The 14,811-nt window shown below is 38.2% G+C and overlaps 1 protein-coding gene across 8 annotated transcripts in view; it reads right to left on the minus strand.

Moving 5' to 3' along the window:
• Window positions 1-14,811, minus strand: part of ATG7 (autophagy related 7) — a 271,180-nt gene that overhangs the window by 207,981 nt on the left and 48,388 nt on the right. For all 8 annotated transcript variants that reach the window (XM_073352299.1, XM_073352298.1, XM_073352300.2 and 5 more), the window contains exons 14-16: window positions 5,859-6,062; window positions 5,429-5,544; window positions 4,365-4,440 (exon numbers count right to left, since the gene is read on the minus strand). In XM_073352299.1, the coding sequence (XP_073208400.1) occupies window positions 4,365-4,440; window positions 5,429-5,544; window positions 5,859-6,062 (396 nt within the window). The remainder of the gene's footprint in view (window positions 1-4,364; window positions 4,441-5,428; window positions 5,545-5,858; window positions 6,063-14,811) is intronic.

The following is a 14,811-nucleotide window of genomic DNA, read 5'->3' on the forward strand; positions in this document are numbered from 1 at the left end:
CTGGGGATTACAGTGGATGAGAAGCTGGATATGAGTCAGCAGTGTCCCCTTGTTGCCAGGAAGGCTAACGGTATATTGGGCTGCATTAGTAGAGCACTGCCAGCAGATTGAGGGAATTGATTATTTACCTCTATTTGACACTGGTGAGACCACATCTGGAATATTGCATCCAGTTTTGGTCCCCCCACTATGGAAGAGATGTGGACAAATTGAAGAGAGTCCAGCGGAGGGCAATGAAAATCATCAGGGGGGTGGGGCACATGATTTATGAGGAGAGGCTGAGGGAACTGAGCTTGTTTAGTCTGAAGAAGAGAAGAGTGAGGAGGGATTTGACAGCAGCCTTCAACTACCTGAAGGGGGTTTCCAAAGAGGATGGAGCTTGGCTGTCCTCAGTGGTGGCAGATGACAGAACAAGGAGTAATGGTCTCAAGTTGCAGTGGGGGAGGTCTAGGTTGGATATTAGGAAAAACTATTTTACTAGGAGGGTGGTGAAGCACTGGAATGGGTTACCTAGGGAGGTGGTGGAATCCCCATCCTTAGAGATCTTTAAGGCCTGGCTTGACAAAGCCCTGGTTGGGATGATTTAGTGGGTGTTGGTCCTACTTTGAACAGGAGGTTGGACTAGATGACCTCCTGAGGTCTCTTCCAACCCTAATCTTCTATGATTCTCCCTGTCTCTTCAAGAAAGGGGGTTCCTGTATGGGTATGCAGGAGAGGCCTGAACAGAGGTTGATGATAATGAAAAGGGAGATGAGTTAGACATTACTGAAGATGTATAATGGTCTGGAGACCAAACGGTTCTTCATACCAGGAGACCATCCGTACTTAGAAGCAATGGAGACTCTGGCTCAGCAATCACAATGGATTCTTCGGGTACCTAAAGTCTTGCAGTACCAAGCAGAGTTGTGCTACCAAGTCGAGTTGCAGCACTAAGTGAGGTTGTGGTTCTTGTGGTCTGACTCTGAAGTGGAGCAAAGGCAGTAGTCCATCATTAACAGTCACAGCTTGGCTCCTCTATGCCCTGGATTTGAAGACTAAACAGAAATTACATTTCTGTGGGATAAGAGACTCCCCTTGGCAGTGAATGCACTTAGCATGTCCGTTACTGACTGGGCTACCCTCTCTACCCATAATGCAGTATTTAAACCTGCTGAACTAGGCATGCCACTCTCAGGGAGGATCTACTGGGAGGAAATAAAATAATCTTCCAAATAACCAGTAACTAACTACTACTAACGAAAAAATAAAATATACCAAGCTAGACTGCAGCCAGCAAATAGCCAAAGCACGCACAATGCAGACATGCTAAGACCTGTCTCAGGCAGAGATGGCTGAAAAGGAACTGAGGACACTTCACCTGTGCAGTCTGATATAGCCTTGGTGAGGGTCATGAGAATATCAGCAGTGCATGTGCGGGCTGAACGGACACCGCTAGTGAAAATCTCCGATCAAAGGTGTGTGTGACACTACTCTAAGAATAATAATGCCTTACGCTATGAGCAGTTCTATTGCCATCAGAATTGAGACTATTCATGAAGTAAGTTTCTATTTGATGCAAGTAACAATCAGAATTTGGGACTGAAGCACCCAAAATTAGAGAAAATTATTTGAAAAATGAAGCCAAGATGTCCTTAAAAGCCACAGGAAAAAGTATAACTAGGGAAGAAAAAAAAAAAGAGATGCAGCAATGTTATAAGAAATACCAACTAAAATGTTCCTAATGAGAAATTAGACTGGGAAACTAAGGCAGTTCCTTCCTTTTATACTAAAGGAATATGGTATGGGCAAAGGGGGCAAAATGATAGGATTACATCTCCTTAACCAACAGGGAACTCTTTGTCCAAACACAGGGAGACAGGGTGAGAAAGAAAATGCTGACCTTGCATGAAGACATTGCAACACAGCTAACTATTATATGTGCAAATGTCTCTTGTAATAAACAGGATTTCTGACCACTTTGTAAAAAATAGTTTTACTAGACACAAAAACAGTAGCTTGACTTAATGCATTTCCTCCTTTGGAAGGGAGACAAAAATCCTAAAATTTGCAATAACGCTAGCAAGTAACTACACAAATACTGCTACCATACTTTCCCCACATACGGTTGCATATTCACTGGGCTTAAAGAAGATAAAACAAAGGAGTGGCCAATAAAGTAATTCTTTAGACACTAAAAATCAGAAAAAAGTATCCAATGAAATGAGTGAATGGCTGGACAGTTGCATTGCTCAAAGAGATAAGAAATACACAATAGGATTAGTTGCCATAGTACTTAGAAAACCTAGAGTCCTTTATTTTGACATTTGACACCCAATGAAGAAACTTTTGCTTAACAGTATCTGGATGGAAAAGACAAATTTAACATAAAATGTAGAAGCAAAACCATGTCTCACACAAGAACAATAACTAAATTAAGGTTTTACTCAGTCTCAAGTCTAATATTTTATGAAGAGCATATCTTAAGAATACAGTTCAGTAAAGGACAAAGAGGCAAATGAATACATGCAAGGTTTGCAACACAAACTATGGGCTACTTACAGGATATATATACACAATTTTTATTTACAGAAAATATTATTTTTGACCTACATGAATGGCTGGAGAATACCCGCAGGAACAGCAGGTTTCATGCAGAATACAGCATTAGTGACAAACAAGAAAAATTTCAATCTTCTTTGCATCCAAACATGGAAGGCAGTGAACAGGAAATTATTTTCATATTAATACTGATTCGGTATTAAGAGAAGGTGGAAATGTAATTTTGTTTTACAGAGTACACCAGCATAAGATTGATATTTTGATACATATAGTCACAAGTGTAAGGTTAAAACTCATACACAATGAAGTCAGAGCAAATCTATTACTATTTATTGAAGATTTAACCTTCAAAAATGGTGGTCACTGTTAAACACATTCCCTCTCCTCCCATCTTCAACTAAATACTGTTTTCACCATATTATCCCGTTTCTCTTAGAAGGAGATATATCCACAATATTACAAAGAGAAATCTTTCTGAATAAAAGGCAGGACTTTTTAACTAAGAAAGCAAATATTTGTGAGTATATATGTTTTCATGTTGGAAACGAATGCCTTGATCATAAAGAGAATGAGGTTTTGCTTTGGCTTTTATTTCTCCTTATCATCTCAAAATGAAAACAATCCCCTCTGGATAAATGTAGAAATCTTTATTTGCACTCAGTTCAGATAATATGCATGCTGTGCTAGGAGACAGATACAAAAACATCCCTGGAGAAAGTGAGTTGTTTCAATTCATCTCCTAAAACTCCACAACTATCAAACAGGAAGTATGGATATTTTTATCACTTAAAATATATAAACTGAACTGAATATGTACTTTTAGTAAAGATCATTCCCTTTAATTATTTGGATGTTAAACAAACCAATCACCAATCATTTTACCTTCTCTTTCTGGGACATTAAACTAAAGTCCAGTCTGATTTTACAATTTACAAAGACCCCCAAATGCCACTGAAATACATGATCTAACCCTTTATTAATGTCATTCAGGATACCACACAACCTCAATTAGCCAAAATTCTCAGAAGGACACTGGGAACAGTTGAACAAACAGGATTTTGGACAAAAGAGGAAACTAGGCTGTCACGTTGGAAATGCTGTGCTTTAAGTCCCCAGCACTGCATCACAGTCAAGAGGGGTTGTAGGCCAGCTTGGTAGACTAATGGCCAGTTTGGTAGAGTGGTATCAAGCTTTACAAAGGATTGGACTATGGGTCCCAAGCCCTAAAATGCAGTAAGTGAAGATCGAGATGATTTCTCTATATGCAATAGAGCCTACAGGACACTACTGAGGAATTTATAATAATGGAGTTTGTGTTAAGTAGAAAACAATTGAAGGTGGTTACTCCACATATACTCAAATATTCTGAAGAACATGATGGTAAGTGAAATATTATATGCCTGATTCTGGGCCGCAGCTGAGCTATGTTTTATCTCAGGAACAGTGGAGGTCAGAGGGGTGAGTAGAGGTGACTTTGAGGCATCTTTTTAGCTTCCTTCTCCATCAATACTGAAGCTAGCTGGCTGCTGGTTCTTTGTGTAAAGCAAAGCAGTCTCAAGACTGCTTTACTTTATGCTGGCTACCCAGGGCCATCCCTCCTTTCCCTGAAGGCAGTCCTGGCAGCTAGGGATTGTTGGGTCAAAGACACAAGACTCCTCCACACAGATCCAAACAGCACAAAGCAGCCAGAATGCTTTGGGCCATATATCTCCTTATTCAGTTAGGATACCTCATTTTGCACATTTATGTCATGCTTTTATCAAGACACAAAATAAGTCCCCACACCTACATGTATCAAGAAGCTTATTTATTCCTAGCTCACTGACCTGATGAGGCACAAGCCCAAGAGAGGTAGGTGGTTCACTCATTCTGTCATCACTGCTGCTAGCAACAGCATAACCACTGGCAAAAATCAAAGAAAGAAAATTAGAACAAAAGACTAAGCCTAAGGCTGGTGGAAAATCATCTTCTGAAATGTCTGACAGAAAATGACATACATATTCACAAAACATTTTTGTTAAAAACCAAAACATTCCAGTTTTAAACCTGAAAACCTAAAAAATTGCAGAAAACTGTTGACCAGGAGAGAAAAATTCATTTGTGTTAATATTTTTCATGGGGGAAAAAACATCATTTCCTTTCCAGCTCTAAGACATTTCCTTCCATAACCAGCTTACGCTTTAGAACCTTGATCTTGCAAGGGAACCCACTTGGAAGGTCCCTATCAGACTCACCACAGGCCTGCAAGGATCCCTTTCCAGCATCAAGGCCTCAGAGACATATCACTTACTCAGACCTAAATCATAACTTCCTTTATTTATTTTTCTTTTCATAGATTTTAAGGTCAGATGTGACTATTATGATTAGCTAGCCGGACTTCCTGCATAACACAGGCCAAAGAATTTCACCCAGTGATTTCTGCTTTGAGCCCAATAACTTTTGGGTTAAGCTAAAAAGATCACAATTTTTTTGGCTTACAATGAAACCCCTGATGGGCTTCATAGCAAATAGTTATGGTAGGTCCTCATTACAAAGAAATATGCAGCTGGAACACTAAGATTATTAGCAACCATTTTTTTCCTACTGCAAATGTTGTGTTTTCAAAACTTCTTTTAAAGATAACAAATGCACAAAAGCAATAGGCAAGTCAAATGTCCTCTCTTCAAACAAGAAATTAGCAAATTTTTCTAACCAAAAACCTAACTGTATTATTGTAATAATGAAGTCTGCATTGCATGATATACCTGTATATGTTTATTAATATTCAGAACTTACAGGACTTCTCTAAGTCTACTTAATGTGTAATAAAAAAATACCAGAGAGAACTGTTCCTTCCCCAAAATACCTTTTGTCCTATAAACACCACCCTTTCCCCTCAAATATGACTCACCCTTCTGGATGCTGTAAAACTGAAGCCATTAGCTCTACTGCAAGGGCTCCAGCTATCATTGCTAATCCTGGTCGACTGACTGTGCACTGCTGATCCAATGTCCGATCCCTGGTGGACTAAAAAGAAAAGCAATTATTATATATATATATATATACATATATATACATATACACACATATACACATATATACACACACACACTTACTTGAAAGTACTTAGCTACCCCATTACACAAGACATTTTTTAATACCCATCATTCAATGAATACAGGGTGGCAGTATTTCTCTGAATATCAGTAAAAGGGATTTGCTATAAACAAACATCAATTACAGGGACAAATGAGGTTTCATAAAGGGATAATTTTTAATGCAATAAAAACAAACAACATGCAATGGGTCCATGATAACTATTTGCACAAATCTCTACTCACATCCCCCGGTGCTACAACATCATTGCAGAAGTAACAGCCAAGTTTATAGCCAGGGATGTTTGAAAAGAGCGATGATCCCAGGAGATCAGCAGAGCTGGAGGCATTGTTGGAACATGAATCACCAGACTCCTGCTGCTTTGGTTTCTTTAGTCCATGTCTCATCACAACAAAGGTGTCAAATCCCAACGCAGCATTGATGACCAGCTATAAAAAAAATAAAGAAGAGCACATGTAGCCGAAGAAAAAACAGCTTATATGTTTTGATAATTATAAATAGAATTTTATTACTTACAATAAAATACAAACCACAGTTAAACTGTTAAAGAATGTCAAATTTCTTCATATATTTTCAGAAATACTATCTGGAGTTAGATGAACACATACAAAAATGATCCCATCATCAACATGGACACCAGGTTTAATGAAGCGAGTTGAATTGCTGAGTTTGAGCCCTACAGAAATGCTGTGCTCAGACTTGATGGGGATTGAGTTTTCTGAAAGGGTAAACAATAAACAAGCTTCTCTATAGAAGAAGTTGTGTGTATTTGTGTTCCAAAGACAAAAGGGGAAAAAGTGTAAAAAAAATACCTCTCCCCCCCCCCCCCATGAGACATTCAGAACATAAATACTGGGTCAAACCAATGGCCCATTTAGTCTAGTATCCTGTCTTCTGACAGTGGCCAATGCCAGATCCTTCAAAGGGAACAAACAAAACAGGGCAATTATCAAGTGATCCATCTAATAATCCACTCCCAGCATCTGGCAGTCAGATGTTTAGGGGTTGCATCCCTGACCACCTTGGCTAATAGCCAGTGATGGTCCTATCCTCTATGAACTTATCTAATTCCTTTTTGAACTCAGTTATAGTTCTGGCCTTCACAACATCCCTCGCAACAAGTTCCACAGGTTGACTGTGCCTTGAGTGAAGAAGTATTTCCTTTTGTTTGTTTTAAACCTGCTGTCTATTAATTTCATTGGCTGACCCCTAGTTAAGACAAATACTTATCTCCAACTTGGAAAGGGCTCTTGTATGACCCAATTGTTTTAAAGTATTTTTTGAGAGCCTGAGTCTTCTGTTTATATCAAACACAAGCATAGATGTTATATTTAAGAAAATGTTTGAAAAGGCATAATTTATGTGTATGCCTGTTTACAAATACAGCAGCCAGCTTCACATCCCAGATAGTATCAGTAGCCATACATTTGTATACAGGTTTTCAATTTATTGTTTATTTACTTTACGAGAACTTTGGCAGGATTCTTTCACAAACCCATGGCAAAATTAGTTTCTCACTTGTTGAAACAATTGAACTGGATTTAGAAGTGATATAAACTCCATAACAAGGTGATTATCATTAACAGCGTGCTAAATGCTGCCTCCCATAGGTTCTTCCTGCCTGCCTAGGAGTGGAAAATTCCAGAAGTTTCAATCCTGGTAATTCAATGCTGGAATTTCCTGGTAATTCTTCCGTCAGGAGATGGGTTAGTCCTTTCTTCACTGCTTGCATTTCCCAGAGGCACAAGCATACATGACAAGGCTCCTTGCCTGCATGCTGCTACCTAGTGACCGAAACTTTCAGTGGTCTCTGGCCACTGTAGCTCCTACAGGAGCTGCACCAAACTCAGTTGCTGCTGACCCTGGAACTTCTCTCAGATGGACTTCCATATTTAAAAAAAAAAAAAAAAGCAGTGAAAGTCAATTTGCATTAAATTGTTCCTGATTCCCCACGGGTCCTTTTGTGGAGCAGACACAAAATTCTAGTAGAGTCCTGCCAACTTCCTTAAGGAAACATACCATAGAGGCGGCACTCCTCATATCACTATCTCCAGAACAGACAGACGGCCCTTCACTTAAGGAAGTGGGGAGAATTGGAGCATTTATAAACTAATGTAACATTTATAATAATAGGGCCAGATTTTGATCTACCAAAGTCAGCGGGATTACGGCAGATCTCACTGGTGTGACTAAGACTGAAATCAGGCACTGTAGTTAAACAACATCATTTCTGGCTCCAACTCACATTGTGTTTTCCAATATGCCATTTGTGGTTTTTTTGTTTTGGGGTGTTTTTTTTTGTTTTCCAATATGCCATTTGTGGTTTTTTTGTTTTGGGGGTTTTTTTTTTTGTTTTGTTTTTTTAACAGTAGATTCAAGCAATACTACTTAGCCCTGGTCTACATGGGGGGATCGATCTAAATTATGCAACTTCAGCTACATGAATAACGTAGCTGAAGTCGATGTACTTAGATCGACTTACCATGGTGCCTTCACCACGGTGAGTCAACTGCTGCTGCTCCCCCGTCGACTCCGCCTGCACCTCTCATGGCGGTGGAGTACAGGAGTCGACAGAAGAGCACTCAGGGGTTGATTTATCATGTCTAGACTAGATGCAATAAAATCGAATCCCTGCTGGATCGATCGCTGCCTGCCAATCTGGCGGGTAGTGTAGACGTACCCTAAGGAACAGTAATTATTTGCAGGATCAGTCTTTCATTTCATTTGAAATACTATTCAGTATTTTCATTTCATTGTGATTTGAAATGTAACTCATTAAACACTCCTATGTGAAAATAGAAATGCAACACAAAGCAATCTGTCATCCAAAAAAGAGAAGTTCTGATGAGCAATACCAGTAATTACCTATTTAAGGCCCTCATTCCTTTAGAGTCAGAAAAGGAACCCAACACTCAGGATACACACAATTCTATTCTCTCCTCAAAGCACATAACAGGGATTTACTTGAGCATGGAACCGAATATCAAAAATAAATATCTACGTGGATATGGGAAAACAACCATTATGCCTGTAATAGGACTGATTATAGGATCAACAACTAGACCAGCAGGTTTCACTAAAAATATGGATGAGACATAGCAGGCTGTAAAGTTAATTGCACAATTAGCATGTTGAAAGGCATACTGTGAAGCCAAGCCAAGTACTGTAATGTTACCAACTCTAGATAGGTAGTTCTAAAATCAATTAACGGATCTGCAGTATATTATTGTAAACATAATGTCAGTTATTTAGTGGGATTTGAGCCCTCAGGAAAAGATGGCCAGTGTTAAAACATTCTGTATTTGTATCAGGGTGACATGATTTAAATCAAAGTGATCTGACTCATCAATTTTAATCATGATTTAAACAAACAAACAGGACAGCTTGATTTAAATTGATTTTAATCATGTTTTGCATTTGTACATTGTAGTTATTTTCCTTAAGAAAAGAGGATCATCATTGGTTGGTAATAAAAAAAAATGTTGATTTACAACAAAATATAGCCTTTACACTAAATTTCATGCTTCGTTATGTTAACTAGGTGCATACCTTATTTAAGCAATTATGTAGCTTAATTTACATTTATTCAGATTCCTATTTTTTACATTTTTATGTTAGAAAATGTTAAATGATACATTTCTTATTTACTAGATGATGATTAATTTTGTTATTCATTATTTGTGCCAAGTTCTGTTCGGATAGAAATTGAATTAGATTAAAAAGCACAAAAAACATTTAAAATGGTTTTTATCAGTTAAATAGAACTACCTTAAATATCCTGGATATAGAAGAAAAGTAATTATCAAAACATGTTTTGCATTTAAAATTGATTTATTAAACAAAGGAAGTATTATCTGTAGTTAGTGAATTGAACTGATTGTTTCTGGTTAATAGGACCTTCAAGATTTTAGAACTAGTAGATCTCACCCTCTCACACCTAGTTTTTATTCATAGATTTGGAGAGGAAAACAAGCTTGCCTGCTTTTTCAATTCTTAACTTATTCTTAACTTTGAATGATTGAACTGAACTAGTTGAATAAAATGAAGTGAAGAAAATATTCTCTCTGCACAAGCAGAAGAGGCAACTGCTGTCAGAAGCTGGTTTAGCACTTGAACAAACTCTGGTTCCAGATGCTTCACCAGTGACTTCTACCAGTTCAATGGTCTAATCCTTCTTGAAAACTTAAGCAGCAAACATGTACATAAATCTCCGCACTGTATTTTCCACTGAATGCATCTGATGAAGTGAGCTGTAGCTCATGAAAGCTTATGCTTAAATAAATTTGTTAGTCTCTAAGATGCCACAAGTACTCCTTTTCTTTTTGCGAATACAGACTAACCCGGCTGCTACTCTGAAACCTGCTTAAAATTTGTGTTATTTTATTTAAATTATTTAAATAGATAATAGTAAGTTTAGCCCTTGACATATGTTGTAATAATTTCACATTTATTTTAAATACATTCATCTTATAAAATAAACCTATATTTAATTTAAATAAAAAATAAATAAAATAACCCTGGTCTATGACTAGGGCTTCCAGGCACTATAGTAATACAATTAATAATAATAATAATAGTCTGTAATGATTTTAAAGATTGTCCTAGGAATGTGATGATTTTCAAAAATGTGTGCATTTCTAACAAGGGTTTTTCTTCCTTATTATATATAATTGTTTATCTTCCTCCTCAATCCTGTGTAGTGACATCACAGTGCTGAATCTGTGACAACACAGCCAGTTCAACAGCAAGCAATCCAGGATTACAACTTCATTTCAACATCAAGCACACAGGACCTCTGATAAGACGGAATAGCCCATATTCAAACACCAGTAGTATAGGAGGGCTTGGAAGCACCACCTATTTTTAAGGCTGCCTCACACATCCCACCATAAGACTCTGTTTTCACTTGCTTATAGCTTTTCCAAACTTTAACAATTTGAACTGAAATTTTTAATGTCAGGTGTTTACCTCAAGCTGAATGTTTTTGAAAAATTTCAGCCAAAACGGCTCATCTCTTTTCAAGAATGAGGCTAGGGAAAAATACTTTGTTTTGTCCATATTAAAAACTTCTGGTGACCTTTTTTGAAAGCTCTAGCATTTAGAAAGCTCGGAGCAAGTATGCTGAAATTTGGCAAGGGGTGCCCTTTGTGTCACAGATGCACCTTTTACAATGCCTGTGAAAATCCACCCAAATTTGGCCAAGTTTATCAGACTTTGAAAAATCACAGTTTGTATATGCTCAATAGACTTCTCAGTTTTTGCAACTAAATTCCCCAAAGACGGAGCATCAGGCTGAGCAGGACTTCCTAGTAACTGCAGCTCTGGGCTTCTACAGGCCAGGCCAGGCCCAGACACCTGCACTAAGAGGAAGGAGCTTATCTCACTTGTCCTCCCAATGACCCCCTGTTGAGCCAAGGAAGATGACACTACCTGATTTGAATGCCGAGGGGACAACAACCAGATCTGCAGCGAGGGAGCAGATTGGGAGAAGGAGTCCTGGGTACAGGGACTGGAGGCTGGCGGGGGTGGACAAAGAATATGGGACTAGGAAGGGTGGACCTGGGACTGGCTAGCAATGAGACAGACTAGGAGCAGTAGATTTTGGGGGTGTGGGGGAATGAGACTGGATTAGGAAGTAGGGGGGAGAAGCACTGAGGCAGAGAGAAGGAAGACAGATCTGATTAAGAGCTCGAGTGTGGGGATAGAATTGGCAATGTCAGAGCAAAGATGCAGAGATAGGTAGTCTGGCAGACACTGAGATTAGGAGAGGAATCCAGGGAGGGATATTGAAACTGGGAGGACTTATTCACTGCACGAGATGGACCTGCTCTGGGGATAAATCAGGATTGTATAGTAAAGAAAGCTGCTGTCTGTAGGTCCCTTGCTTCATTTGTTGCAGAATCTGGATAGTGTATAATAATTCCATCTCCAAAGCAGTTTGAAGAGTGTATGGTAAATAAGGCATAGGGCCACATACTGAATGACAAGGTGAAAATTTTTTGAATAGCTGCTCATTAAGTGAGCACAGTTCATTCTGTGCACTGAATGAGGGAGGGGTCCCGTGGAAAAATAGTATGATATTACAATTAAAGACTATGTGATAATGCATATGAACAAGTGGCCAAATTACAGTTGCACAGGCAACCTTAATTCTGCCATTTCTTAACTTTTGAGTACTTGAATTTGCAACCTTAATTATGGTCTTTTAATGTAGTCTTTTGCGTGTAATATTTAAATAGCTAAGAGAAATTCAGATGTGACTGCCAAAGCACAGTGTGGACTGCTGAAAAGTCTGGATCAAGAAAGAGGATTATACAAAAACTCATTAAGTTTCTCATTCATTTTCATCTGAAGACTTGCAGGTCAATATGAAAGGACGTAATCGTTCATCAAATTCCTCTTATTTTTCAGTAGTGTGGACCATAAGTGATTTTACCCCCAGCTGACAGATCAGAGACATATTTGATGGTTTGTCTACTATTTTAAACTCTAAATTTTCTTCAGTTTGTCCCTTGACGCACAATAGTCTCATTAAAATGCTGGGGAAGAGACCACACAGTATAGTGCAGCTCTTCAGATTCTAGCTTTTAGATTCTTTCCCTTCCCCACAATAAAGTCAAAACAGTTTAGCTGACTTGTTTAAATGAAAAATGTCCTCCCTCTATCTTCATATCATATTAACATACTTGTCCTCGTGCTATTTTACTCTAACTGTTCCTCCCTATAAACAGCAATGCAGCTGATTCTTAAATACAGTATTCAGTCTGAGATAGCTCTTTAATGTCTTTGGATGTGGGAACAAAGGCCACCTGAGAAGAAACTGGTGTGACCAGTTGGGTACTGTGTTGTCAAGGAATTCAAAGAAAACAATAATGATACATCTTGGAACCACAAGTGGCAATCAATTTCAGAACAAAAAGTAATTAAACTACTGGGTTTCCTGGTGGAGAAATATTTGTGCAGGCACAGACTGAGGCAGGTTTGAATTAAGTCAGTCTGCAGCCCCAGATACAACCATGTGTGGTTCCCACAGTGGTCGATCCCCTCAGAGCCTGGCAGCTGGTTTCAGCATTAAGATGAATGGTCCAGTTCATGTCTCTTGGACCTATGGTTTCAAGCTTTCTGAAAAGTCAAACAAGCATCACTTATTCTCTGGTCGCATTTTCAAGCTTTTCTTTGCATCCAGGAGGCAAGACACAAATTGTGTTCGTAAATGAAAAATAAGAATCTTCTCTCATTATGGAGACTCCAGAAACTGAAGTCCTAGGCACAGACCTTTACTCACCGTACCTTAAGATGGAGCTGGATAAAAGGATTCAGGCACATCAGTGACTTTAATGGGGCTCCATTCAGGCATGAAGTTTCAACTGCACAGATCTCATTGGCGATCAGGGCTATTGTTGAGATACCAAAATCTTCTTGATTATAAATGGCCAGTGTTCATATGTTTACAAAGTCCTAAAGAATTCAATTTTTGTGGAGTTTTTTTATGTTTGAGCTCCATTCTAAAGTGATTTTTGTTGTTGTAGTTTTGAGAATAAAATATTTTACCAATTTTTAATTATGAAAGAATAAAAAAATTCCATGGTTGGATGCCACCAAAACAGAATTCTGCTCACACTTACTAGACAGAGGCATAGAAAAGTGGGTTGACGTTTAAAAACTTGACATGGACATAATCCTCAAAGAGGATTGCTATGTTGGAACATAATTGGTTTAGGATTTAAAAATGCCATTAAAAATGTTCAGGATCAAGTGCAGAGAAAGTTTGGTTAAGTCTACAGGTGCACACTCCAAGGGAGATGCACACATTCAAGGAACTTACAAGACAAAAAGCCTGCTTGTAAGTATCACAAGCAATTCTGGATTCTCTCTTATTGTCCAATCACTTTCTTATTCTTAAAAAAGACCACCAACTAAGAAATTACAAGCAAAAACTATGTTCGTGCAAAGTTGAGACTGCACAGCTAAAATTCACAAAAAAGTCAGTGTAAAAGTTAATGTTCCAAAATTAACACAGACTCGGCGGTGTCATATATATGTACTATTTTCCTTTACTCTTTCTTGTATTTAATTTGTAACAATGTATTGCTGTGAATGTCATTACATTTAGGCCACAAAATATATGGAACATGCAATGTGGTACAATTCTCATGCTTTTAAAACCTTAACATGTGCATTTTCCAACTTTGTAACTTTTAGATGTGTAAACTTAATTTGCATTAACTCTTAAAAATATGACAAAGTTGTTGTTATAAACACCTTACTTTAACAAAGTCTTGCTCAAAATAATTTAGGAATCAAATGCGCAGGGCAATGCAATTAAGAGTTTCCTAACTAACCCATTTGACCAAATGTGTGGAATATTAATTTGTTGAAAAATTTTGGTGGCAGGATTCTATAATCTCAGATTTAGGATATTCTTCCATTCAGGAGAAGCCTGAACTCAGTTTGACACTCGAGAGCACGACTAAAAGAAAGGTAAAGGGCCATGAGTTACAGAGAGGCGGTTAATTCTCACTTAACACACTCTATTTTAGGTTCTTTCCTATTCTCAATTTCAATTTTTATTACATTCTAGTAAGAATCACACAGGAACAGATTCCTAAAAGCATGTAGTTATGGGTAAACTTGTTCATATTCACTGATTCTGTTGTATGTTGTAATCTGATGCAGGTAAACTGACTGTAAAAGAACTAACGCGTACAGAGTGACTGTCTCAGAGCCTGATCCTGGAAACACTTACACATGTAGCGCCACTGCCTTCAAGGGAAGAAAGATCCTCCAGTGGTTGTGACACTAGCCTGAGATTCAGAAGACTCAGGTTCAATTCCCTGCTCCTCCCCAGACTGCCTGTGTGACCTTGGAAAAGCCATTTACTTTCTCTGGACCTCACTTTCCCATGTGTAAAATGGGGATAATACTTCCTTACCAGAGACTGTGAAGATAATTACATTACAAATAGTAAGGCACTCAGATGTTATGCTAATGCTGGCCACATAAATACCTTGGATAGATATGATCAGCCCAGATATTGTATATTGCTGGGTGAGTTTACAGAGAAGTATCCAAAGTTGTTGGTTGGCTTTTTGGATTTTGAAATGTTGGCTAATCCATACTTTTTTTTTTTTTTTTTGCATGTATAGTTTGTCTTCAGGTCTCAAAAGTTACAAGTCT

The sequence above is a fragment of the Lepidochelys kempii genome, chromosome 7, assembly GCF_965140285.1.
Source record: "Lepidochelys kempii isolate rLepKem1 chromosome 7, rLepKem1.hap1, whole genome shotgun sequence".
In the NCBI taxonomy this organism is placed as follows: Eukaryota; Metazoa; Chordata; order Testudines; family Cheloniidae; genus Lepidochelys; species Lepidochelys kempii.